This window comes from Rhopilema esculentum, chromosome 7, assembly GCF_057945365.1.
Source record: "Rhopilema esculentum isolate cy_ngs chromosome 7, ASM5794536v1, whole genome shotgun sequence".
Lineage (NCBI taxonomy): Eukaryota > Metazoa > Cnidaria > Scyphozoa > Rhizostomeae > Rhizostomatidae > Rhopilema > Rhopilema esculentum.
The window spans coordinates 13704712-13732391 of NC_142821.1; the positions used below are offsets into that span (position 1 = coordinate 13704712).

The following is a 27680-nucleotide window of genomic DNA, read 5'->3' on the forward strand; positions in this document are numbered from 1 at the left end:
ACCCTTAAAGTGTTTCATCCCGGGGCCTTTTTCTGGCTTTACTGGTATATATCTATTGAATTTGACAAAACACCACAACTTTCAAAATTGGTACATGAAATACTTCCATCATTTATTTTGTATATATTACACATTAATGCTGGAATCATTTTCCAAACAGAGGGAAATTTTTTGAGTCACCCAGCATTCTGCTGTTGTTCTGTTCTGTTGTTGCAAAAGGATTATTTCCACTTGGTAGAATTTTCCAATTGACCTGCAAATTTCAGTTTGTGACAGAAAATGTCACTTTGAATTTTACATGGAAGCAATATTAAATTGTGCAAAATTTCATCCACTTGAAAAATGCTACTGAGTGGAAAACATTTTTAACACATTATATACATGTAAACATTTGACAAAAGTTAGATTCAATTTTAGGTACTGTCATAGTGATGTTTAGAATATCCATAGCTTGCCAGGTAACCCAAGCAGATTATGCAATTCTAGAGACCCAGCTCCTATTGTAGCTCAGATTGAGTTTCCAGATTTACATTCAGCTTTTTCATTCAGAGTTAAAATAAAGAAACTCCTATAATACAGTCAAGAGAGATTTGATTCTGTATGTAACCATAATTGTCACGTGATGATTATGAAGCTCTTCATTTTCTGATTTCAGTATCAGTAGAGCTTTCATTGGAATCCAAAAAAATAAATCTATTTTTGCCCACATACCATTAATGAAATTTCACTGCATTCCTCATGCAAGAAATTACACAGCAATTTCTAAATTGTACAGATATCTGACCAGAATTTGACAATTTCGTCATTCTTAAAACCCTGATCCAATACACCCCATACATTTAGCTGTGGTTATGTTCCTGTGTATTACAAAGATTTAACTATTTTTTAAGTCATTTACCTGTTGTTTTGTTAGTTACTTATCTTCTGAATACAAATAAATCATATGGATGCTGTTTGTTCTTTTCAATGCCTTATCCTTCTTGCCATAAACTAATGGCAATTTTACCAACATCCGTTCAGTTTAGGCAGGAGACTGTGCAGTATTCCCAATATCAACCAACATACTTTGGGCACATCAACAAGAACACAATGGAATTCTTCATTATCAACTGAAAAATGATCCCAAACTTTTGACTGAAAAACCCCATGCACATATCACCACACCTTGGAGGTTAGTTGCCAAAATCAAGCAAACATAAGCAATTTCTGCGTTGTAATCTATATCATTTGCTGGAGCCAATTGAATTCAAATATTGCACAAGAATTTCATAGCTTCAGAAATGGATGTTTCTTAAAATTAGACGGAAGGATAAAAAGAAACATGATCAAGTTCAGATTTTACAATGCAGTCTGATAGTTCCATTGGTTTATTAAGGCATTGTATGTCTGTTGCTGGGGGCATATCAATCATTTGTTTTACATGGTTTTCAACGGTTTGTTTTGGTGCATTATTGCTGGTTCACCCAAGGCATACTAATTGACAATTGGTCGAACTGAAAATAACAATATTTATGAACTGTTTTCAACTGTAACTATTATTTACAACCAAAGGTTCCTCTTTTATCCCATTTGAGGCCATCTCCTTTCAAGGATTGCATTTCACTTTTTCTTTATGTATGCACTACTCAAAATCTTACAAATCAACTAGTGAAATTCCTAGTATTCAAAAAGGTTACAAAAATATATTTGTTCTGCATTTTATCATTATGTTACCATTCACTTAATTCAATATTGTTCAAGTTATTTCAATTGCACCCTTCTTTTCATAAACATGTTCTTGTCTCCAGCCTTCTTATTCCTTCAAAAGCGTGAGCACAAAGTGGTAGCTTTTACTAGTATTAAACCAGAAAAGATAAGCAATTCACTAACAATAAAGCACTCCTAAAGATTGCTGATCCAATTAACACTTAAAAAAACCTTCATGAAGAAAAATAATTATTTTTTAAGGGAGCATAAAACAAAGAAATATTGCGGATATTCCCTACATTAAAAAAGAACAAACCATGGTGTTATGAGTAATCTATCACCCTATCTAAAATATCTCTCAAAATGCATGGGCGCTTGGCAAAGGGTGAAGCAATGCTACACAGCAAATGGCACTTGATTACATTTGGCCCACATATCTTGGCACTTTGCACAGACAGCCATTTATATTTATTATTGCTTATTATAAAAGAGGAAACAAAGGGTCTTGTAGTGAATGACATTGGGTCCAGATATCTGGGCACTTGGCTCGCTAGAGACATGTCATCTCTGTAGGGGGCACGTCTCTGTAGGGGGCATGTTGTATGTTTGGGTTTTGGGTGGTGGAGGCTTTTGTGTGTTGGGGAAGGGGATTGATGAAACTTGGGCCGTGTTGCTTTCAGAGTGTGGCCAAGGTAAATAATAATTCTTTCATTGCTGACATGGATAAGTCGAGTATCAATCAGGTAAGCGTTTGATCTCTTCGAGCAGATAAAATACAAAGCTTTATGTACACCAGGGTACTAGACCTCCTTCATCCAGTAATGCAGAAGTCTGTCCCATTGTCATTTGTGACTCAACGTGACGTAAAACCGTTTGTCTTTCGACAATCCAACAATGAAAAAATGTTCGCAGTACTAGATTCCTCTTTCTAGTGATAAAATGCTGCGAGGCGATTTTACCTCTGAAGCTAGCAATATCACATGACATCAGACAAACTAAGGTATTGTATGAAAACTTTTGACCCACCATTAAAAGAAAATTTGGCCATATTAGCTTTAAAAACAAACATTTTCCAGGGACCACGCCCCTGCGCCACCCTTCATCTAGCTGTTTGGCTCTGCTAACAATTTTTTTGCTTTACTAGCACCATCTTATTTTCGTGCCAGCCGCCACTGACGCTTCCGTGTAACGTCTTTTACGAGACACGATACCGTGCTCAGAAGAATTATGCGTTTGGCAAACAGAGACATCATCAAAACTTTCCTTGTGCCTTAGAGAGTCACTCTGCACTTTATCAGCTGTATCAGACAACACACGCGGAGTATTACTCTCACTCAATTCTTTCAGTTTGGGTACACGGAAACGAGGACTCTACGGGATCTTTATACATATTATCGTAGTCAATAAAGTCATTGAACATCCCTGTTAGAGAAGTCAATTCTTTTCTAAAATCCGCAAAAATACTTGGCTCATATGTGGGAACAATAGTAGTTCCCGACAAATTATTGGCAATAATTGCATCTTCCTGAGATCCCCCCTGCACGTGCAAAGGCCTAAGGTCATTTAGGTCAGAGGCTATCCATTACTGAAATAGAAAAGCAGGGAGATAAATAAACTTTTTTCAAAGTTAACAAGTATACAAAAAAAGTAAAATAAAGAAATACCGGCTTCAAATTCGACATTTTCGCTCCACTTACTGTCACAATCAGATCAAACACCCACAGGTTGAAGGTCGAACGCCACGCGTTGCTCGTATAAATTCCTAAGGAGATTGGGTTCTAGTGACGGAAAATAATTGCTTGCATCAAATTAGATTAATTAATCAAAGGATAAAATTTGCGACGGTGTATATCATTCTGGACACTCTTTCATTCCAAATAATTTATAACAATTTTGCAACAATACTGGCGGCAATATTGAGCCTGAGGGAACTATCAGGAATGAATTGGCTGGATTTAAAATCTACTTGTACACTGTACTTCAATTGAAAATCTGTTGAAAATTTGTGATCGTGATGCAGGCACCTAAATAACAGGGGGGTAGGGGGGCGTGACGCCCCCCCAAAGGTTGGAAAATTCAATTTTAGTTGGAAATCTTAAAAGTTCACTTGGAATTTTTTCCAACTATTATGACCAAATATGTGAATTTTATAGCTTAGGATTTCGGGACTTCCAATGTGATAATCTTAGACCTTATTAAAATTGAAACTCTGGAGCAGGCACAACTCCTAATCGTTTTTAATTGTGAATCCCTGTCACCACTGGATCTCAAATTGCACCATTGCATCGTTTGTTTCCTTTTTGAAAGGGGTTAAGTTGAGTTAGGTTATTTTAAACAGGTCAGGTGAATTTCTGGATAAGAAGTTTAAATTTTACCATCAGTATTGATTGAGCCTGAAGTTTTGAAAAATCATTCCCTGTTTCTATTGATCAGAACAATTGAAAGCGGGAACTTTTTAAGAAACAACGGGTAGCTAATTCAATTGAAGACATTGAAAATCTTTCATTGCTAGAAATTCTCAACGCTTCTTAACGGGTGTATGCTAAGCTCCCCCTGCACTTTGTAGACCTCCTAAAATCTAATCATAAATTGCTATGATAAAGGTGATAAGAAGCCACAAAACATTGATTAAAGAAGCGGCAGCACAAGTATTTGATCAAAGACGAGTGTTTTTTCTTATGAATCGGGCATATGTACTTGCCCTCAGATCACCCTTTTCAGTCCCAAAAAGCAAAGGACATTTAGCACTTTAAAAATTGTAAGAAATTTCCTTCGATCAAGAACAAAAGATGAAATGGTAAATTCTTTGATGCTTCTATATTGTGAAAAAGATATTTTATATAAAACGGATCTGCAGCAAATAGCTTCAAGATGGGCAAAGCAGAAAAAGAATAGAATTACTGTTAATTGACTTGAAAGAATATTAATTTTTATCATTAAACATATCCAAGATCTAGACTGGTATGGTTTTGATGTTGCTTTACATCTTACAAAAAGATTATATGTACTTTGTACGTTAATCAAAATTCAGAGATTTCCTTTATCTTCTTTAGTGCTTTTATGCTTAATCATTATAAGTAAAATGTTGGTAATTAAACAGAGCCTAGAAATCTGGAACAAGCCATAAGGCTATTTCGTAGGTACAGAAGATTAACATGTTAAAAGAAAAAATTTATCAGGTAAAGTTGGAATTTTCAACCATCCACGACACCCCAAAAATAGCCACTTGTTTACGTCCCTGTCGTGATGCACTCCTTAAAGGGGAACAGAAGTGAAAAACGATTTTTCTACCACTGATAAAGGTTCCCGTGCTGATTCCAAAACCGTTTGAATTTTTTTAATACGTTATGTAGTTTTTAAGTTATTAAGTTTTTAAAGTCGAAATTTGCCCTCATCGATGGCGGAGCGAGAGCGCGGTCAGACCACTGTGTCACGTGACCTTGTGACGTTAAGTGGTGGACACGAAGAGATGTTTTGGTGTAATGTAGTAGTGAGTTTGGTAAGGTTCATGACAGGTAACAATCGTGGAAATTGTGATAAAAGCACGAAACTTGGTGAAAATACAGAATTGGATATGCGTAACAAGATAGAATATAGACCCATTTTGGGAAAAAACCCTTGTGCTATTTTCAGCCTGAGGTACTTGTGCCCAGTACTCAGAATAGGTGGTCTGGTCAATCTATTTCTGTTAACTACACAGCCATGAAACTTGGCAAACCGACACAATTTGACTTGCTGAAAATGATAAAAGTGGTCCCCCACTTCAGAAATACCCCTTTCACTAGTTTCAGAATGGGGGTCCTGTGCCCAGCAGTCAGAGGACATAACTATGGTTAATCTATTTCTGTTAGCTGAAAAGCCATGAGACTTGCTGAATCTACACAATTCCATTTGCTGAAAAAGACAAAAGTAGTCCCCCACCTCAGAAATACCCCCTTTAAACATGATTTATCATGCTTTGTCTACAGAACATGATATCAAAGCATTTTCTGATATAACTCCAGGCATAAAAAACAATTCATACCAGGATGTACATAAAGGGGGAGGATTTAAAGCACAACCATTAAATGATGTATATGTTTCCAAGTTTATTAAAAGACCTTATCTTAACAAAAGATATGTCAGAGATTTTATCTCATAACTGTTCTCTATGAAAAATGTTGAGTTGAAGCAAATTTCAGAAAAATATAACCATTGGGTACCAAAAAATTTCATTTTCAAAGTTTGAAAACAGTGTATCTAAACAACAGGCAGTGACAAAATACATTAAAAGAGCATTTTATTTTGAAGGTAAAACATTTTCTTCTGATTATTTATAAAAAATGTTACCAAGCAGGTGGTACAGGACCATCATTGTAAGAGAAAAACTTGATCAAATCCAAACTATTCTACACATTTTGATCATTTTGAACATGGTCCCTTTGAATAACCCCGTGTATATAACCCTGTACTCCACTGTATATGTAGTGGATAGCTGATTTTTGCATTTTCATTGTCTCTCTGCAGAATTTTGAAACACTTGTCTTCTTTGACTAAAGTTCTTTTCTTTAAATTTGTGATAAATGCATACTTAAAGTTGTCCAGTTATTCCAGCACAAATACCCAAAAACCAGCCAACCATCCATTGATCGGCCACTGTTTGTAGATACCTAGCAAAGTGGATATCATTTTAGGTATTATTCTATTTTAGGCATATTTATGCAATTCTATTAAATATTTGACATTTTCGAATTATCAGTCCAAAAATCTGAATTGCAGTAAGATTTAATAATACTTGTCAATGTACACAAAACAAACCAGTTTTTAAACCAAAAGTGGATTAGGTAGACCTATTTCGTGCTACACATCAAACTATGTATAAGCGTTTTTATATCAAAGCAAAAATTTATTAAATTGTAACATCTTATTATTTCAGATTTTAAAAAGGAAAGGTTATAATATATGTAGCCTACTTCTTCTCTGTGGTATCTTACTTTTTATAAAGAAATAAGGAAATTGAGTTTGAGTATTTCTTGCCTACATTGCAAGAAAAGAAACAAGGATCGACGTATTATTTATTTACTTCCTCATTTCTACCGACAAAACGAGCACGTCGCGGGAGATAATTCATCCTCATCCTCTGGGATCTCATCGGGCCTAGGCTAATCTTCATCGCCACTTTCGCAGTTCCCCTTCGCCTTTGGTAGGGCAAGTACTTCATCACCACATGCTCCAAACACTTCATCGTCGCTCGATCTTAAGTCTGTTGTTATTCCTGAAGAGCTGTCGTGAAATTTGCGAACTAAAATTTTAACTGCTAACCGAATTCTCTTCCTCTGATTCACTCTACTACAATGTTGTTTTCGTGGGGATCGAGACACGTGTCCACGACTTTACGTCAGCGCCTGAAACTTGTCTCCAGACCTCTCCGCCACGGAAATGGAGAAATTTCACACTTCACGTGGTAAATGAAGGAAAACGAAAAGAAAAACACCAATTTCGTGTCGATATTCGAAATCAGCACGATGAAAACTACTAATTAAACGATTTTCAGAGGGAGGTACTTTCCTCTAATGACGCCAAAATCTAATACTTATGAGACATCTACTATCGCCATTACGGAAGAGTAATTTCTCATCCAGTCAAGAATCATAGTCATTGTAAAAATTGGCGCGGAAGGAAAAAATATTGCACACGATCAATAACTCAAGGTGCTTTCGGAAAAAAATGGGCTTGTAACTGGGTGTCCCAATTCTAGCCTGGGCAAAAGAATGTAGCAAATCACAAAATAGCGAAGCCTACCATGTTACTTTTAAACTTTTCTATGCATTTTCTACGTTTAGAAGGCCCATATTAACTAACAATATCCGAGTTCTCCACAGTAACTCTCTTCTTTTGCCACACAGTTGTTGACATTGTTTTTTTCATTACTTTTATTGGTCTGAGATGAAACAAAATTTTGCTTGCACAAGAAGGTTCCAAGCAAAAAATATTACTGGAAGGTGTCTTAAATATGGATAAAATTGACGAAAGTCTTTAGAGAAATGGAGACGGAACCTTACTTTCAGTGAATATATTGGCTGACAAATTGTCTTCAAAATATTAGTTAGAATACTACTGCAAAATTACAAATCTTCTAAAGGGATTAAAGTCAAAATATCAAAAATTCGAATAAACATAGGATGTTAATACTATCGAAAAAACCTAATTACGTAATCAATTTTGTCATTTTCAAGGTAGGTACAATTTCTTACTTGAGAACCATTTTCTTATCATCACACACATTCTTGAATTTAGAAATACGTCTTTATTCTATAAAAATCCCTAAAGAAACACCATGTTATATTCATGTGGTGTACCTCGAGCATTTATTTGCCTTACAAGTTCGCTGCAGTACAAAACACAGTATATATATAATTAATCGCACCAAAAATGATAGCAAATAATCTTCTTCAGTTAAAACGATCTTGTCCAAGCGAATCAGACTTGTATGAACCACGGCTGGAAAGTGCCTTCTTTAAATTCAGGCACCATTTCAGTCAGCGCATCTTGACATGCCATGCGGATTCGTTCTGCCGTTGCTGGTGCCTCTAGTTTGAAGATTCCATTGTAGCCGGCATCTTTACGAGCATACCCAATGGCATCCTTGATTGCAAAAAATGCAGATGCGGCAAGAAACAATGGTGGCTCACCAACAGCTCGCGAAGAATAGAGGGCCCTCACGTTTGGAGAGCCTGCAAACAAAATTAGTAAAACATTAAGCACGAAGAAGGTAAATCCAAATTCTTAATGCAATAGCTTGTCAGTTATAGAAATTTTGATAAAATTCACTCTCTAGTTTTCTCCGAAATAATAAAATAAAAAATAAAACATAGCAAATATAAGTAACAAACCACTGAGAAGAGAAACGTTGAATTCTTCAGGGACATCACCAAAACCAGGTATTTTGTACGTCGATGGACCAACTGTCAATGGCACTCCATTTGGTGTATGTTGGAATTGTTCCAGTACAAATAGACCATAGCCCTGCATAAATGCACCTTCAATCTGACCAATGTCAATAGCAGGGTTGAGAGACTCCCCAAGATCCATCACGATTTCAGTGCTGAGTATTTTATTGTCGCCTAGAATATTTTTGAAAATTGTTTAGCTAATTGCTACACTACAATTAATTAAGTACAGTAGGCTTTCACGTTTTGCTTTTTTCAACGTTTTGCCAACTTTTTTCAAACCTTGCAAAATTCTTTTATCCTAACATCTCCTTTTTCAGAGACTCATCACTAAAGATTTTGATTAGCGAAGGTCGTTCTAAATTTCAGGATAAGAAACCAATCGGAAAAAGAAATTGAAATTGGAAAAGTCCCCAGAGATTGCTTCCGTACAGACCCAACTGAACCCAATGTTTTTACCCGAGAGAAGACGAGAGGTTTGATCTGCAAAATGAAACAGATTCTGTGGGAAAGAAGTAAAGATATTCTGTACAATAGAATTTTTTCTAAACTGTTTCGAATGATTTGAAATTCCAATAGAAGAAATATGTTAGTAACAGACGCTGATTCATAAGGATTTCAGCAAGAGGATACAATGGCAGCTTGCCATCGCTTTTAATCAGAAATTTTGAAAGCTACAGCAGAAAAGCATCGTAGTGAGTCTAAAAAAGCGAAAGGATTGCTTGAAAAACAATATTAGGTGAAAACAAACGTCAAGCAAGGCTTTAAAAGAGGTGTGGTCACATTTTTCGTTGTTGAAGCATGACTAGCAACCCGTGTGATTTGCAGTGGGCGTGGCTAAAATGAATGAAAGGGTAGTAAACATGAGGGACTTGCTGCCAATGCATTTTGATGCTAACAAACGGTTGCCTGTCGATGTTATTTGCTACAAATATTGCCTTGAAATAACTAAGCTGCAAACGAGCACGCATGAGGCAACAAACAATGGCTGGAGTCAGACACTATCAAAATAAAGTAAAAAAATCTATTGCGTAGAAAATATTATTTGGAAATTTCTGTTTTTACAATCATTGTCTTTGTCAAGACACTGTCATTAGAAAAGTCAGCAGCTATTCTACAATTCATTTGAACTTAAACCCAAAATTTGTCAAAAAAGGCACACCTGTTTTTACCCAATATTGTTGGGGTGGAAGAACTCGACTAAGATCAATCTCTTGATGAGATGATGAGATTGTACAAGCCTCCCAGTGATCCTGATGCATCTTTCGGTAAGTTAAAAAAGGTTCTCTCTTTTTTGGGCAAGTGGGGTAAAGAAAAGACCCTCTTAAAAGATACTAAGAGTGGTCTAACTACCAAAAGAGCTGAACAGCTTATAGAGAATGAGTCAAAGCACATGCTTAACCTGTGTGGGCTTTTCAGTTTCAAGTGACTTATTGATGAGTCAACTCGTGTCACCTCTACAAACTCTTCCATCACTGATCATATTTCTACAACATGTAAGAGAGTCATTGTCAAGTTTGGAGTGTATGAGATTCCTCGAGTAGTCATTATATGGTTTACAAACATACGTACGGAGTAAATCCTTATTGAAACGGATCCAAAATCCCGCCCTAAAACCCCTTTTGGCTGAAGAAAAAATTGAACTAATAAACATGAGGCAAAATCCTTTTCAATAGTATTGAAGTGCACAGGATCAGTTATGCATATGCAACGGTTAAGACAACAAAGAGATTCGGGATTGACAACATTTCTAGCTACTTTCTGAAATTCCTTTAACAGAAAATTTGCTTACATTCTTGTTTAATACACCCATTGAAGCAAGTAGCTTTTCCGACTCATGGCAAGTTGCTGGTGTAGCGAAGAGAAGACTCAGAGAAAACTCAAAGATACGTGTTCACCTTTTTTATCTAAAAACCAAGAAATGAACTGCCCTTTTTAAAAACTTGCTTCTTTGCTGGAGACATAAGGAAATTTCCTGCCGTTTACAATAATAACAAAACCGGAAGTATACAACAAACATAACACTAGAGTTACTTCGAGCTTCAAAGATAGAGATAAAACTAGAAAGTCGACCAAACAAATATCAGTCTTGCTTGTCATCTGGCTTTTTGAAAAACTACCAACAAATCAGCTGCACCGTTATGTGAATGGTAACGGTCACTTTTCATCTGGCCAATCCGCCTTCCGGGCCTTCAGTCAACAGTACAATTGAATGGACCTTGGAAAGCTTTCGGGCATAATGTTCATTGATCTTAAAAAAGCATTTGATACCGTAGATCATAAAATTTTCTACAGAAAGTTCGTGCTTTACGTTGTCAAACAATGTGGGCCATCTTGGTTTAGATCCTACCTAACCAACCGGAAGTAATTTTGTAGAGTTAAAGCATTTCAAGATTTAAAAGTGTACATGTAGGCTGACGTCACCACTTTTTATACCAGTCTAATGATCTGATTCGGCTAACTGAGGCTATCAATCTCGATCTTAGGGAACTGAACACATTGCTTAAAGGCAACATGCTTTTCCTGATTGTTGCGAAAACTTATTATATGCATATCACGACCACGTAGTTTGACTTTTGAGAGATACCTGTCTCTGTCTGTTCCTCCAAAATGAAGTTTGCAAATTATATACAGGTTTTATGGAGCCCCACTTTTGGTACTGATGCTTCCTTTGTAACTGCTCTGGTTCATTCAACGCATTGCTAGGATCATAGGCTCATTACAGCCTTGATATAGAAGACCTGGCATAGAAGACCGCTCACGAACAGGCTACTTATGGATCAAAGACCGTGGTCTTTATGTGTCTCCAATTCTTGAGTAACCTTTTCACCCGAAATTTCCTCTGTTCGTCACAGAACCTTCGTAACACGGGGATCAATTTAAGGTTGCCGAAAGACGATCCTAAAGTGGCCAAAAAGGTTTTTATTTTAGGCTTAGATACTGAATAGCCTGTCGGCCGTGTCAAAGCAGGCAACCTCTCTGTCAAAAAAATTATTTAGCAGCAAGCGCTTTCTCTTTCGTTTTTATTGTAGGTTTGGGATATTGTTATATTGTTAAGAAGATTATTTAGTTTAATTTGATCAGAAGCTCATTAATTTTTTTCCTTTGGTTGCAATTATGTTTTCATCAGAGGGCCCCTTGAAAACCAGCTTATGTTGAAGGGAATCCAACCTTCAGAGAATTTAAACATGAAGTATATTTATACGAAATATGCGGTTCTACTTATCATGAAACCTGCACTTCAACTTTTAACTGAATGCAATAAAGGTAAGAAAATTGAAACTTTGTGAAACAAACATGGAATGACAAACCTGTCAAGCAATCGATTTCCACAACAGAGCATCCAGCTCCAAAGGTGTAATAATTATACGCTCGTCCAGTATTCGTCTTGATGTCGTAGCCAATGTCTGGCGTTTTGTAGTAACCAGTCGCTGATAAACACACTCTGTCGTAGTAGGCCTTCTTCACAATGTCGTTCCATGACTCCTCTTCCTGTCGGTACGGTTCTAAACGCTTCATCAGTTTCTGACAAGCGTCCATTACAGCCATTCCTTGCAAATCAGAGCTGTGACTTGCAGAGGTTGCAATCGTGTTGGGCACTTTGTCTGTTGCAGTATGCGAGATGAAAATCCTGTTGTGAGGTATCTCGAGAACAGTGCTTGCCACTTGAATCATCTTCGTATGCAATCCCTGACCCATTTCGACTCCTCCGTGTGAAACCAGTACGCTTCCATCAAAGTATATATGCACAAGGGCACCTACAGAATAATTTTAAGTTGTTGAAGGAAAGGGTGCATTTTTTGCTAAGTATGAGAATAAAACTTGCTGTAATTAGGTTCTGATTGAAAATTCAGTGTACTGTGCTATATATAGATGCAAATAAAGAACCGGATAATTTTTACTGTCCTCTCATGTGATAATTCAATCGTCCCTATAATGGACGAAAACATAAAATCGTGTCATTAATGTTACAGTGACTGCACATGGGACAGAATGCTTTGCACAGTTCGTCTATCAATAAAGAAATAAAAATGCAGGTTTCCTAATCGCATAAACCAGATAAAAATTGAACATTTCCTTTTTGCAAAGCGCAAGTCTTTCGAGATAAGGTGGAAGAAAAAACTTGTGAAAGAATAATTACAAATTAAGGCATGCATCGATGCAAGCAGTCTAAAGAAAGAACCTCAAGGATGTTTTAAGAATATGGGTATGGAGAGTGTTTAGTTAATCAACAAATAGGTAAGGTACGTAGGCTAGATAGGGACACAATAACAGTTGGAGTTGTAAAAATTACAGATGTCAATTGTGTAAAATCATGTCTAGCAGCGATAGTCTAGCACTACAGGCAAAGAATATAAGATCAACTATTTGCTTAACCGTGAATCGTCCAATCTTGTGTACTTAATCGATTGCAATGTCTGTGGTGTCCAGTGTGTAGGTAGCACATACACACCTTTAGGCTTAGGTTTAATAATTGCAAGGCGTGTCGTCGTAGGTTTAACTTAAGGTCTTCAGTGCCCCAGATTTAATTTTTCAGACATTTTTCTGAGGAAGGACATCGGGGGTAAATGAATGACATAAGTTTTAAGGAAATGAGCAGGTATTGTAAGGAGGAAGGAAAGTTTTTGGCAATATCACTTCAATAATTTCTTTCTTAATACTCTCTCCTCTTGGTTGTCTGCCGCGAGGCAGGCTCAGCGCCACACGCGCCAACCATCACGTCTTAATACTAAGCACATAGAAACATAGGATATCTATACATTTTCCTACAGTTATTTTGTTCCTTCCTGTTTTTTCTGCTGTCGGGTAATTTGTTTCAAGCTGATCTTTTCATTTTTTGGGTTTATGATTTAATGGCTATTATTTATCTCTTGTAAGCCAGTCAACGCCAGCATCTCCATCACATTCTGTTTTCTACCTTTCTATTCACTTCTCTCCCAGTTCCTCATAACAACTAGCGTTCTTACACATTTAACAATATGCATTGTATTAGGCGGATGCCCCTCAGGTTTCTATTGTTTTGTATTGTTCTATTGCAATTTAGGTTGATAAGTAGGCTCTTCTGACTTTTTAAAGTTATTACTGATGAAGCAAAAGCGAAACAGCTTACGAAAGTGTTTTCTTTATACATATATGTTCAATAGCTCCCAACTCTCAAGTTTTTTAAAATTTATGAATAGGTACTCAATAAAAAATAGCTAGGTTGAGGTTTCGCTGTTCGCTGTTATTAATGTTAAACTGATAGCGCAACTTCATCCAATATATTTAGTGATTGAGTATCTATATAGATTTATCTATATTCACAAAATATTAATTGCTTAGGAAGTTACCGCCGCGATTCAAAAATGAAGCTTCGATGCCTACGGCAAATGTCACAGGAACAATGGCAACGCCACGCTTTTTCCATCGGCTTCCATCGTTAAATATTTCCACCTCTTGTCTGCGTTTGTAATAATTACTCTTCTCAATGCATTTGTCCCAGCATCTTCTGACCCCAGGTTCCATAACCTGGTTATAGTGGGTCAGCTCTCCACCTTGGTACATGTTCTTCTCTTTGATTTCTGCCGGGTCTCTCTCCAAAAATGTTGCAATGTCATTAATCCATGTTTCGGTCATCATCATCCCTGTTGAAAACAAAAATATTTTTCAAAATTCTCCTTAGCAAAGATAGGTTTTTGGCAAGTTATAATCAAAACATTGCTTAAAATTATAATCTTAAAAAAAGTGTGCATTCTCAACTTATCCTGCTGTTGCTATTGTCATGATGTTTTGAAACATGAAACAGCAGTGCATTTTTGAACTATCTGCTCTAGATCAGTTGCAATCCTGTTAAATTTCTTAACTAATTGTTGGATTATTTGATGTTATACCAAGTACTTGCTGTTACATAGTTTACGAAAAAAGCCGCTATTGAGTAGAAAAAAAAAGTTTGTTTTCACATGGCTCCATTGGTAACATTCTCAACAGTCATGTGCTTGCATTTCTGATTGGCCTATTTCGATCCACAACTGGGTATAAACAGTTTGAATTACACAAATTTTCAAACTCAAGTCTATAATTCAATTTATTAATGGATTAACTTCAATATTTGTGGGTATCCTAACCAGACAAAAGGGCAGCACAGGAACGACCAGAAAATGACTTCTGCAAATTTTCAATAAAATGGAGAGGAATATTGGCACTGATGTCAAAGTTTTTATCAACGTATTGCTGCTTGGTCCTCGGTGGATCTCAATTCGCTGAATTTTTTGTAAATAGCCAAAGAAGTCATAGCATTTTCAGTTCAGCTACATTCGGGTCTGGATTTTGAGAAGGCCCTGAAAGAGTTAGGATTCAGTTAGGAGCAGAAAAATCGTATGTAAAAACTGCTTTTTTACATAAGTTGCAAATTCTTTGGATAGTAGACTTCGTGTAGCCTAATTGTTTTACAAATTCTTCTTATGATTGACCTGCCCGGCGCAAAAACTCTATGACCATTTGCTTAGCTTCATCCATATCTTGTGTTTTCACCAGTGCCCAAATATAAATATTGTTGGCGCTATTGAGAAAAGTTTTCCCAGTAAACTTTCTCCAAATGAAATTTTTGCTTGTGTATGTATTCACTTTGCTTATTTTCTGACGCCATTGTTTTATTTGGCCGCCAAGTATTTGTCTAACTTTTTCACTTAAACATGATATTTGTAAAAGTTTGGCCCAAAAATTTGCCCGACAGTTTGAATATTTTTGGTAGGGGAGTGTATGTTTCTTAGCCTAGATCTTTCGAGCCATGTTCTGATGTTTTAAACTCTGGAGAGTGACAGGCGAAAAGCTTTAGTTTTCTCAAATGCTTGCTCTCTTCAAAGCAAAATTCAATTCTTAGGAAACACAAATTCCAGGAAGAAAAGCACGCCCATTCTTTTGGCATCTAATCTCTCTTGACAAGCTGCTGTCAATTTTGGAAATTTTTCAAAATTCTTAAGACTATCACGAACCAAAGTACCAGTCGGCTACCGCAAAACTAACAATAACCTAACAATAACTAAAAAAGAATCAAAATAAAATATTTTAGTTTAGTTGAAAAAATTGACTCAAAAACAGTCAATACCATAAATGATATTTTAAAAATCCAAAACTAAAAATTAGTGGTTCTGGCCATCTGTTAAGATTTAAAGAGTTTCTTCTGTACCCAAAAAAGATGAGAAAATTGAGCTGTTCATGAACAATTTCTTAAAGTTCGAAATTTTCCAGGAAATGTATATCATTTACCCCTTCCTTATATACTTTCGTTTCAAAAGTATTGTGTCAGCTCGATAAATAAGTAATGGCGACAGCATTGTAAACGACGTGGTAGATGAAATTTGAATCACTTTCGATAAACAATAAACGTCAGTATATTGTTGAAAACGAATCCATCAAAAGCTCAAACCACTGATTTAGAATCTGAAAAATCTTACTTTTAAATAAGTAAGAATAATAACATCTTCTTGGACAGTCTCGATGCGTGTATACTAGTCTTGACTCTAAATTTCGTTCAGGAATTCCTGTGTCATTTTCTTGCAGAAATGTTTCTTAAAAATGGCTTTGAAAAAAGGAAACACTTGAGTAAACTAAAGCTTTTCTTCTGACACTCTTCAGAGACTAATACGTCAGAACATAGATCGAAAACTCTACGCTAGGAAATATATATACTCAGTTGAGGATCGAAACAGGCCAATCAGAAACAGGAGCACATGACTGTTGAGGTTGCCCAATCAGTGCCGCTTGCCTATATAGAATGTTACCAATTGAGTCCTAAGGTTAAAACAAACTCCTTTGTCGACACAATAGCGGTCTTTTCGTGCTTATGTAGATAGATTCTAAAACTGCTAAATCGAGCATTATCAATAATCCGAAACATGTCTTAATTTTAGTTTTTTGCACAATCTGGGTTTTCCAGTAAATGCTGCCCGATAGCAGAATCGTAGGTTTTAATTGTACTTTTAGATCTGCAAGACAAGACCGAAGTGGCTGTTCTCTTTGGGGATGAGTTTTGTTTCTAATACTAGACGGAACATGTTGTTTTATTCTACCCTCCAATCTTTCGGTTGTGCATCCTACGTAGCCAGAATCAAACTGGCACGTAAATTCATATACTACGGAACTCTTTTGTGTTTTAGGAACGCAGTCCTTTTGAATAGATGGAAGGGCCTTTGTTGTACTGTAAACAATACGCGGATTCACTGCAAAGAAACAATTTGTAATGGCCTATTTTTTTGTCAGCCGAGAAATTTGCTTTTTTCTCCTCAATGTAAACTTGAATGGCATCCTCTGGATAGTCGTTCTCCAGAAAAATCGTTTTTAGTTGTTCAATTTCCGAGACAAGTTTAGACTTGGAAAATTTATCAGTGCTCTATCTGTAAGCGTTTGATGTTTCTGTTTTCATACAATAAAGAGATGAAAATATGTTTGGGCAGTTCCAGTGTCATTTTGTTCGTAAAAAACATGACAATGGACAAGAAAGATCGATTTGACGGTTTGTGACATCCGCTGTTCATTTCAGAGTAATCATGTTTGTGCAAAGAAAAATATTTTTAATTGCAAATATATGTCACTGGTACTCCTATCATTAAAGCTCAGTTCTCGTATTTGTGCAATCGTTGATATTGTTTGGAAATGGGAAAACCTCAAAAACATTTATGCAACAGATTTGTTTTCCAATGCCTTGATGAAGTCTAAAATTATTGACAAAACAGTCATCTTAGAACATTTAAATACCTTGGTACAGCTATTTTCATTATGAAGCTCTATCTTTAGGACCGCTACCGCTATAGCATGGACAGGTCTTTGACTAATAGAATTTCATTGGAAAGACAAAGTTGAGAAATTTAGGTTAAGCAAGCGGAGAGTTGTCATTGGATTATTGATCAAGTGTCACATACCTTGAGTAGCCCCGAATCCACGGAAAGCAGTGTTGGAAGCGAGATTTGTTTTACAACAGCGCCCAGATGTCCTTCGAAATGGAATAAAATAAGAATTTTGGCAATTCATTACAGCTCTTTGAAGTACCGCTAAAGACAGATCGACGCTCCAGCCAGCGTTTGAATACAGATCTGTGTTTGCTGCTATAATGTGCCCATCTTTGTTGAAACCAATTTTGTATTTGCTCAAAAATGGATGGCGACCCCCCGTCATGATCATATCCTCGTCTCTGTCAAGCATGATTCGCACTGGTTTACCAATCTGGCAAAAGAGGAGATTTATAGATATTACAGTGAATTTGTGAGCAGGTAATGAGATATGCTTATGATGGCAAAATAGCAAAGATACTGGCAATATAAATCTTGCGAATAAAGATACTGCAGGAGTTACCTCTAAATTGACTATTTCAATATGAACGGCTGGGAAGGTGTAACAACAAAAGAATCTGGTTCAAAATAAGGTCAGTTATCTGATCAACAACTAAAGTCACGTGCAAATGGTTAGTGAATTAATTACGAGACTAATGTTCATTAAACAAGCAATAACTAAAAAAAGTGAAGAAAATGTTCATTGTGACACGGAAAAACGTCTTACTTTGCAAGCAAAAGTCATTATGTACCAAATGAAGATAATATTCACGCTAAATGGATGCAGGGTCATTTATTGTCAGGTCATATCTTGATTCAGTTAACTGAGTTCTTCATTACTAATAGTGACGTGTACTGACAAAATGTAGATAGAAAAGAGCGGGAAATTGCTTTGCTTTAAGCAAGTGGAAACCTGACACTCTTACAAGAATTCTCATCTCCTAAAAGTGGAATTCTTAATGAGATTGTGCTCCAAAGTCTAATTACTATGGCTGAGATAAAACAATGAGCTTCTCGGTGTCTGATTCTATAGCATCAAAGAAAAATTGATAGGAAAGTCTCACCTTACAAGCAACAACAGCAACAGCAGCAGCTATGATAGATGCCTTCGTCTCCTTGCCACCAAAACCACCTCCGAATCTTTTGGTCTTGCAAACGATGCGGTTGTAATCCACACCAAGTGCCTTCGAAACGACTTTCTGCGTATCAGACGGGGACTGGGTGGCAGAATAAATTATGATTTCGTCATTCTCATTCAAAGGAAATGCAATGCATGTTTGGGTCTCAAGATAAAAATGTTCCTGCGCCCCAGTCCTCATTGTCCCTTCTATGATGTGGTCGCATTTATCAAATTCCTCTTGTACGTTTCCTCGCTTCAACTCAATCAAGTCACCATAATACGAATTAGCCGCAATTGCCTGTTCTATTGTGACGATTGCAGGAAGTTCTTCATAAGAAACTTTTACTTTGTTTGCAGCCCTTCTTGCAATGTTTTTGTCAGTTGCAACAATAGCACCAATCACTTGCCCAACACAGTGCACGACGTTAGATGCAAACAATTCTTCATCATTTGAAATACCAGTTATACCCGTTAAATTTCGTTCTGGAGGTAAATCTTTGTGGCTCACAAAATCAACAACCCCGTCAATAAGCAATGCTTCAGATGGGTCTATGTCCAGTATCTTGGCGTGGGGCTTTGTGCTTGTGACAAACACTAATTCAAGCTCGCCTTTCGTCTTGGCCATATCGTCTACATACACGGCTTCTCCTGTCGTGTGCAGATCACCTGATTTGTGTGGTATCGGCTTTCCGACTACCAATTTCTCCCCATCAGACAGTTTAAAGAACTGATGGCTCTTGATTACACCTTTATGGAGCTTCTCTGTTGCACTTGAGCAATGTTTCAATAGACCAGACGTCACAACATTTATCTCTTCTGCAACGTGAAGGAAAAACTTGAAAAACAAGCTCATTGCCAATGATCTTCTGTAACGTACCATACCCCCTGGAGCATTTGGAGGCAAATTAAACTCAGAACAAATTGACCGCAATGTTGCTTCAAGAGTTCCGTCTCCTAATTGTTTCCCTCGAAGAAGCTCCATAGTTTTAAGAGCCAATTTTGAAGAAGGTGCAAGTCCCCCATAACAGAATGTAGCGTCCTTAACCAAAGCTCCTTCCACGACCATTCTGAAAGCTGCATTTACAATTGCAATATCGTCATCGCGTCTTTTTGCTTGTTTATAAGCTTGAAAATATTCGTTGGTTTCAGTGAATGGTAGAGTGATGGATACTAATACTTCTTCTGGTTTGAGGCACGTCTTTCGATAGCCAACGTAAAACTTTTCATTCATTTCCAGCGACCTTTGTTCATTCTTGCATGCTACATCAAGTTGGCATTTAGAGGCCATAAAAATAGGAATTAGGTCAGATATTGGGCTGCCAGTCATGATATTTCCACCTACTGCTGCGACGTATCGTATTTGTTTTCCTGCAAACCATTGCATCATTTCGACAAAAGCACTGAGCACTCTGGTTTTGTAGGCCGGTAGTTTTTCGATCATTCTTCGACAGACAGTTTCCATTTCATCAAGAGTCACTGAGGCCCCAAATGTCACACCATTTTCCAGGATAGATATTTCTTTCAACTCTTTAATGTGACTTGGGTGTATCAAGACAGGATATTCAAGGTGCTTGAACTTGGTCTCAAGTCCTACTTCAGTATTTCCAACAACGATCTTTGCGTATGGAAACTGCTCCTTCAATGACAATAGTTCATTTAGAGTTGTTGGTCTGTACCAGGTGACTCTTTCACCCGGGAAAACCAAACTCTCTGATTTTATTCCATTGGAAAGGAGCAGACTGGGTGGGAAAATTGGCTCTTGACTTGGGTCGTATGGAATAAATTTGAGAGAAGTGGCATCAGGTACTTCAAGAGATTCCTTCAATTTAATGCCGGCACATTTGTCAGGAGCTGTCGACTTTTTGCAACAATTCTCACCTGCTCCACAACAACTGTTTCTGTTGTCGTGCATATCAGGAAACCCATTCATCTGCGCCTTGGTATTTTCCATTGCTGCCAATTGTGCTTCTTTCAAATGATCAATATCAGCATTTGGCGATTGTTTCTCTAAAGAATTGCCAATTTCGCCATTTGTACCTTCACAGTTTTCAGAGAAGCCAATCGTGAATTCATTCATCTTGTTTACCATGCTGCTTTCTCCGCCGTCACACTCTTCATTTTCATTTGGCCTCTCTTTCGTCTCTGCAATGCAAAAGGTTTTCATCGCCTCGAGAATCGGTCGGTAGCCAGTGCAACGACAGAGATTCCCCTTGAAATACTCCTCAACATCAGCCATACATGGTTTTGGTGTATTCCGCAGAAGAGTGTACATGGACATCACAATTCCTGAAAAGGAAACGGACCAATCAAAACATGGCATGCAGATTTTACACCTGAAAGAAAATGAACAAGGCAATGAGGTCTTGATGGCCTTGGACGTCACATAGATTGTTAGCGACAACAGAGTTTTATCAGTGAACCATGTGACAGGGAGAAAGCAGTTCTATTTAAAAGTCAGATGAAATTTCAAATTTGTGACTTGTTTGGCGGACCTGATAATGCTAAGTTGTTTTATATTACGAACACCTCCTGTAAAACGAAATAATTCAATCGTTGTAGCTTCTTTTCTGTTTGCTGATGTTTCATTCCTGATCTTTAGTTTCAATGTTATATTAAAAATAGTCTTAACAATTGCACTCTTTGCTGCTTTAAAATTCTTTTTTTGTATTTGTGTTGTTGTTGCTGTTGATTGTAAGCGATTGTATTTCTTTCAAACAAGTTGAAAAGTCTCTAGTTTGTCAAGGACAGCGCAAAAGCTGTCAATCACAAGAGCTGCCAATTGCAAAAGCTGTCAATCACAGGAGCTTCGTTCCTGGCTTCCTGGATTGCTAGGCCAAATCAAAACGGTAGATCTTCAGGATGCACTGAAGCCGTTTTCCCGGACAGGGATTGCCATGGTGCGCTAACCTTTGCCTAAGGTCTACAACCAGGCAAAAAATTGGGAGTAGGCGCCTTACTTTTTCATTTTAAACACCTTACCGATTGGAGAGAGAAAAAGTAATAATCGCGAAGAGGTAATTCAACAAATAACCGTGACCCCTTACCTAAGCAGTGGTTTGAAGGAGAAAAAATTATTATTTGAAGAAAAGGATTCTCATGATGCAAACAAAGAATGAAAAAACCTTCAAAGTCAAGTAGAAGGCGTTCAGTAGCAGATGACTTCAACGCCATTTGCATAAAATTGTTTTAACTTTTAGATGACGTCATGCACTAATGGGGGTCAATTTGGTACCAGATATAATTCATAAAATTGAGTGATAACTTTATAATTTCAATCTATGTAATTGAAAGAGGTTTGATGTTGTCAGCACATTTCTTCCTAGAGAAGTGAAAAAATTTCAAGTAGAAAAATTTTATCTAACCTTTCTCAATAATTGCATGACTGAGTCCATATAGTGCTACTCACCTGGCGTACAAAATCCACACTGTGAGGCATGCATCTTCGACATTCTTTCTTGTATTGCATGAAGTTTTGTTTTCGTGCTACCGATGCCTTCAACTGTAGTAACAGCTAGGCCATGCATCGCACAAACAGGAGCAAGGCAAGCGTTCACTGACATGTGCTTAATCGTCTTCGTCTCCTTCTCGTACATTGACACCATCACAGTGCAAGCACCACAACCACCCTCCCCACATCCCAGTTTTGTTCCACATAAGCTCAGTTTTTCTCGTAAATAGAACAACAGAGTCCATTCTGGGTCAGGTTCTTTCTCCACGACTTTCCGCCCTGTAGATTTAAAATGACTGATTTACATTTTTACACTATTCCGAAACATAGCTAGCCTAATTACACACAAGCTATAAACTGGAGGTTCTTATGTGTCGAAAGTGTACAAAAAGAAAGGGGCTTAAAGGTCAAAGTGTGTGCTGAGCGAAAGTAAGGTCCGTACAAGCAACCGACAAATCGTATGACATGCATATAGGGATTCCAAGCCCATTCAAGGATTAATAAACCATAAAAGTTGTCTTAATATCAATCTGTCTTTTGACTCACTATGGTTGTCGTATTGCTTATGTTGATAATTGTCGCGATGCTTACATTAAATTTTATTAAAAACAGTTAACCAGAACAAAAAATTAGATTTTCAGTCGATTCATTTCATTCTAAAAATATATTCTACTATATGTTGGATTCTCGCAGTTGTTCTTTTGCTTTACTCAGCTTAGTAACAAACTCTTTCCAGGAATCAAGACTGCAAATTCTTCTAAAGAATCAACAAGAGGCTACTAACCGTTGACGTAGAATTCAAGCTGCGACGTCATCTCAAAATACAATATAATAAGCTGCAATCAATCTGAAACAAAAGAGGGTTTAAAAAAACATTTAATCATTAAAAAATTCCTTGCTATCTTTCCTTAAAGTGCAACTGAAATGAAAAAATCTAAGTCTTTTTCTTGATGTTCTCTGTCTAGTCAGTGCTCCTGATTCCGATGGTCAAGTCAGGAAATGTTAACGATTTTAAGTTGCGATTTTTAAGACTTTTTGTTGGAAAATCTGTGCGCGGTCTTTGAGGAATTTCAGGAATGTTTGACGCATCTAGGTTTTCAAGTCACTGAAGTGATGCTGGCTCAAGCACTGTATTTCAAATGCGCTAAAAACCAATTTCATTTATTTACCTCATTTACCTTTTGTGAATTATTGAGTGTGTCGAAAAAGGCCCGCCGGAACCGGAGGGGGGGGGGCATGGGAGAAAATATATTTTCACAGCCAGATATTCTAAAAGAACTTAAATCAAGGCTTTGCTCCTGTGACTCTCAATTTCTAACAACATCTACTGCGAAGGAGACTGTCTCTTTGACGAGAAAAACTTCCTCAGTGTTTCGCCATTTCATTGTCAGCCGGATGCACACCGTATTCTCCCTAATGAAACTCATTTTATTTTTTGGCCTCATAGAGGGGGCGCTCATTAGAGAGGGGGCGCTCATTGGAGAGGGACACTTATTGAAAATAGAAAGATATCTACCAATTTAACAAACTGAGCTTTGGAATTCAAACGATCATTGTTTTTACAAAAAATATAGTTGGATTTGCATATCACACTTCTTAAAGCAAACACATCTACAAGATGTCAATTTCTTCCGAATCGGAACCCTCGTCGATTTGCATAAATACTGGCGTGGCATCTTGAATATCTAGATTTTCAATACCATTTCTAATGAGTATGGCTGGCCGTTTGTAACAATATTCAAACATGCACTGTTTATATTCAACAAAATCTATTTTCAATTCCAAACTCAATTTTTTGGCTTCATTTTACTCTTTCATAATTCAATATATCTAGTTTGTGATCTATTCAATTTTATCATTCAATCCTTGAACTTATATTTAATCAATAACGTTTTTATTCAAAAATTTTTATTCCTATCTTAAAATTCATATTTAATCATAGTTTATATTCAATCCTTGATTATTTATTTCAATTCGAAAATTTTACATTTACTCTTACTGTGAACGAGCAGGTTAATTTTAAGTCGAGGCCGTAGTGTTTTAGCGGAAAAAATAAAAAATAGACAACTGTCTTACACCATATTACTATCAAATTGTTACAAATACTACTTTAAGCTACTTTTATGAAATAAACTTCTCTAAGTTGATCACTGAGAAAAACGGCGTCTCTTGATTCATTGTTGTGTATGCGCGCGCGATGCCTAAGATCCGCTGCGACCTAACGCTAGACCTAAAGAGCTCACGAGACAAGACGCCATGTTTTCACTCCGACCCTGATCTAATCTAATCTATCAACTCCAATCCGAGGCTAATATAAAATGGTTTATGCCTAATACATTACATTCATGAACTGAACATTTTTGCACAATCTTTGCACCAAACTTTTAGAAAATTGTATCTAAAAGAGTTGGCCACAGAAACAAGTTTTAGGAGTCCCTCCTTAGCCCAAGATGGTTCTTGACGGTACTGCCAAAATGGCATTGTATGTTAAAATGAGGAGCTTTACGCACAATAACAAGCGATTTAACATAAATTCCTCCATAACGGCGAATACTAAGACGGAGTATAATCTTACAGCTCACAACATGATGAAAGCGTTATTGTTCAAATAAACGTTACTGTTCGTGACAAAACAATATCTCTATTTTTCATATATTGTATTGTAACATTGAGATTAATTCGAATGAAGCAAATTATGTTTGCACTAACCAATAGTGCTATTAAAATTTTAACAAATCCTACCGCGTAGAAGTCCATTAAGTCAAATATACCTGAAGATTGCACGAAATACCGGAAACAAAGCACTTTTCGTGGGACGCTTTACAGAGTATAAACTTTGAATAAGCTCTCCCCCCCCCCCCCCCTTGACTAAACCCCTAACCTTAAGTAATTTTTGTGAAACAAACCCTCGAATAAGCCGCCATGTGCTGTGGTATTGCACTGACAGCAATTGGTTGTTGATTGATGGCATACAAGGTCTTAATTCTTTTCAACCAAAACACGACAGCCTCGACTTCAAATTGACGCGCTCGTTCCCAGTGAGATTAAATATAGAATTTGAGGATTGAATAGAAATTAAGATTAAATAAAATTTCAGGGATTGAATAAAACGTTAGAGATTGATTATAAAATTTAAGGACTGGAAAAAAACTAATCCAATATATTATTATCATTTTTATTGTTATCATATATTATTTATATACACGAAATCCAATCAGCAAAAACTAAATTTACAATCATTCAAAAGAAATATACAACTAGGGTGGGGTTGATCTTCCAGGGAGTCGTGCTTACAAATGTATTTTGAGGTGCTTTTTAAATTGTTTCAAAGTAGAAAGCTTCCTGATGGTAGTAGGGATTTCGTTCCAAGCCTTTAGACCAGAATAGTAAAAGCATTTCTTCGAGTACGGGATTCAAATATACATGGAGTTTATTGTTTTACAACTTGAGTACGTATTTCTCAATATGTACTCAAGTTATATACAAATACAAATGTAATGTTGTATGGGTTTTCCATACATAACATTACATTTTTCATTATTTAGGCACGGTAGCCCCGTCAGTCCTTCTCCTTCTTGCTATATCTCCTTACATACCGTATTTCCTCTAATGAATACCACCTTCTAATAAACGCCGCCCTCTACTGAACGCCGCACCTTCAGCCAACCATTTGGAAAAAACGCCGCTCCCTGATAAACCACGCATCTTGAAATGCGGCGTTCATTAGAAAACACACCAAACAAGAAGTAAGGAATCTGTTTTACGCTTACTTTTCGAAAGCCATGAAAGTTTTTATCTTATAGAGACGAGGACTCTAACTGAGACATTGATATTGACCCTTGACTTGACATCTTATTTTTATCTTTTTTCATCGCATTTTTCTTGTCATTTTTCATTTAACAAACTTTTCATTTTGTATTGAACGCTGCCCTCTGATGAACGCCGCTCTCCGATGAAAGCCGCACCCAAAATTTGGAGTTTGTAACAAACGCCGCGGCGCTCTTTAGATGAAATACGGTACTTCCTCCTGCCTTCTCTTGACTCACTTCTCGCACAAACATTCGATTGTGTGACAGGTGTATCAGTCTGATTGGCGGGTAAAAAACCAAGGCAGTTTTTTCCCTGGAATCAAACATCGACCTACCCTGGGTTTCCACAGCGTCAAGTGTAGCAAGTGGAGCGACGAGGAAATAGTGCGTTGTGTGAGAATGCGGAGGAGGACATGCTACATTTGATTGTGTGGAACCCAGGGTAACATCGACCACAAATTGCGTTATAGCTCAGGCAAGACAAGCACATTTTTGGCCGACCAAATATTCGGGCGGCTCCGTGTAGACGCAGCTTAACCTGGGTTCAACCCAATTTTGCGTTTACACTATACTTTGTTGCAAATATAGATAGTGTAAACGAAAGTGGGTTCAACCCAGGTTAATGTTAACCCAGGTTAAAAGTTGTAATGTAAACAAGGCTTAACTGACGCAATTGTCCTTTTTTCGGGATATGGCACTTCAAATCGGTCTCCAAAGGCTTGCAATGTAGTTTGAGCGTTGGATGTGCTTCCTTAAGCTCAAACTTCCTGGAGGCATGAAGATGGATCTGCTGTTCTCTTGTCTCTTGCAAATGTTCTTCGTAAAAGCTTCCCTCTTACATTACAGTTCGCAATATTTTCGACTGCCATCGCAAGGAGGGAATTAGAAATTCTGACCAACTTTGTGTTTAAAATCGAGGCGTTCAAGCTGTGGACCGTTTATAAATATGAAACAATTTGGGAATGGCCTAGGAATCTGCATTTTACGCTATGAAACAGTCAAGCTAAGGGTGAAATTTTAACAGAAATCTGTGTCTGGAAAACCTGTTATCTAAGATGACATGATATTGGGGATGTTTAAGCATTACATTACTAAGCATATTGGGGATTACTTTTTGATGTAATAGAATAAAGAAGTCTGGCAACTCACGTTGTTTAAAACCGTGTAGGGTACATGATTGTCAAAGAATTAGAAGGCCTAATTAAGGTAGTAGACTCCGCGGTCTTAAAATATATCTTAAAGAAGCAAGTGGTCTTGTTACAGGCCTATTTATCACGAGGCAAAAATGAAATAAAAATAAGTAAAATCAAATAGTAGGACAAGCACATACCTCAAACCTTGCACAGAGCACAAGCCTGAAACCTTGCACAGCAAAGGAAAACAACTTTCTATTTCACTTCACTTAGCTAACTCCTAGTTTCACCACAGATCTATAAAAAAGACTGGAACGAGCTTCCCATTGTCTTGAAACACCAAAGTTTGAAACCCATTTAATTTCAAAAGGAAGAGGGCCCCAAACAATAGCGGGTAACCATTCCTCAAAACCAATATTTCAACGATATGGATACGCGAGAGCTGCAATCAGTGGCGAAGCCAGCTCTGGAGAGTTGGTCATGCACTTGGGCAAAAAAATAAACAGGGTCTTTGGCACCACAGCAAAGTACCCAATTTAAGTTAAGGTTAGATCAGTTCCCTTGAGAAAAGTGTTTTCAGCCATTGTGAACAGAGGCGGATCGAGACATTCTCAACATTCTCAATTGAGAATGTCAGATTTTCCCAGTTTGATTATTCTAATTAAAATACTAAAAGTAATGAATGAGCTCAGGTTTAAGATTCAAGATAAGCATACATCTTTTTATTATGTATTTTAGGTATTTATTTCTA

At 37.1% G+C, this 27680-nt stretch overlaps 2 protein-coding genes across 2 annotated transcripts in view; one reads left to right on the forward strand and one right to left on the reverse strand.

Annotated features, from left to right (window-relative positions):
* Positions 1-27680, forward strand: part of LOC135683135 (xanthine dehydrogenase) — an 81990-nt gene that overhangs the window by 6572 nt on the left and 47738 nt on the right. The gene's annotated exons all lie outside the window — the stretch shown is intronic.
* On the reverse strand, positions 1796-27280 carry LOC135683879 (xanthine dehydrogenase). Its single transcript, XM_089109224.1, has 9 exons — positions 27127-27280; positions 22772-22834; positions 21946-22266; positions 18484-20825; positions 17513-17813; positions 13946-14239; positions 11927-12373; positions 8559-8789; positions 1796-8399 (listed from the first exon to the last, which is right to left on the reverse strand). The coding sequence occupies exons 2-9, from the start codon at positions 22800-22802 to the stop codon at positions 8146-8148; spliced, it is 4221 nt and encodes a 1406-aa protein (XP_088965350.1). The 5' UTR covers positions 22803-22834; positions 27127-27280; the 3' UTR covers positions 1796-8145.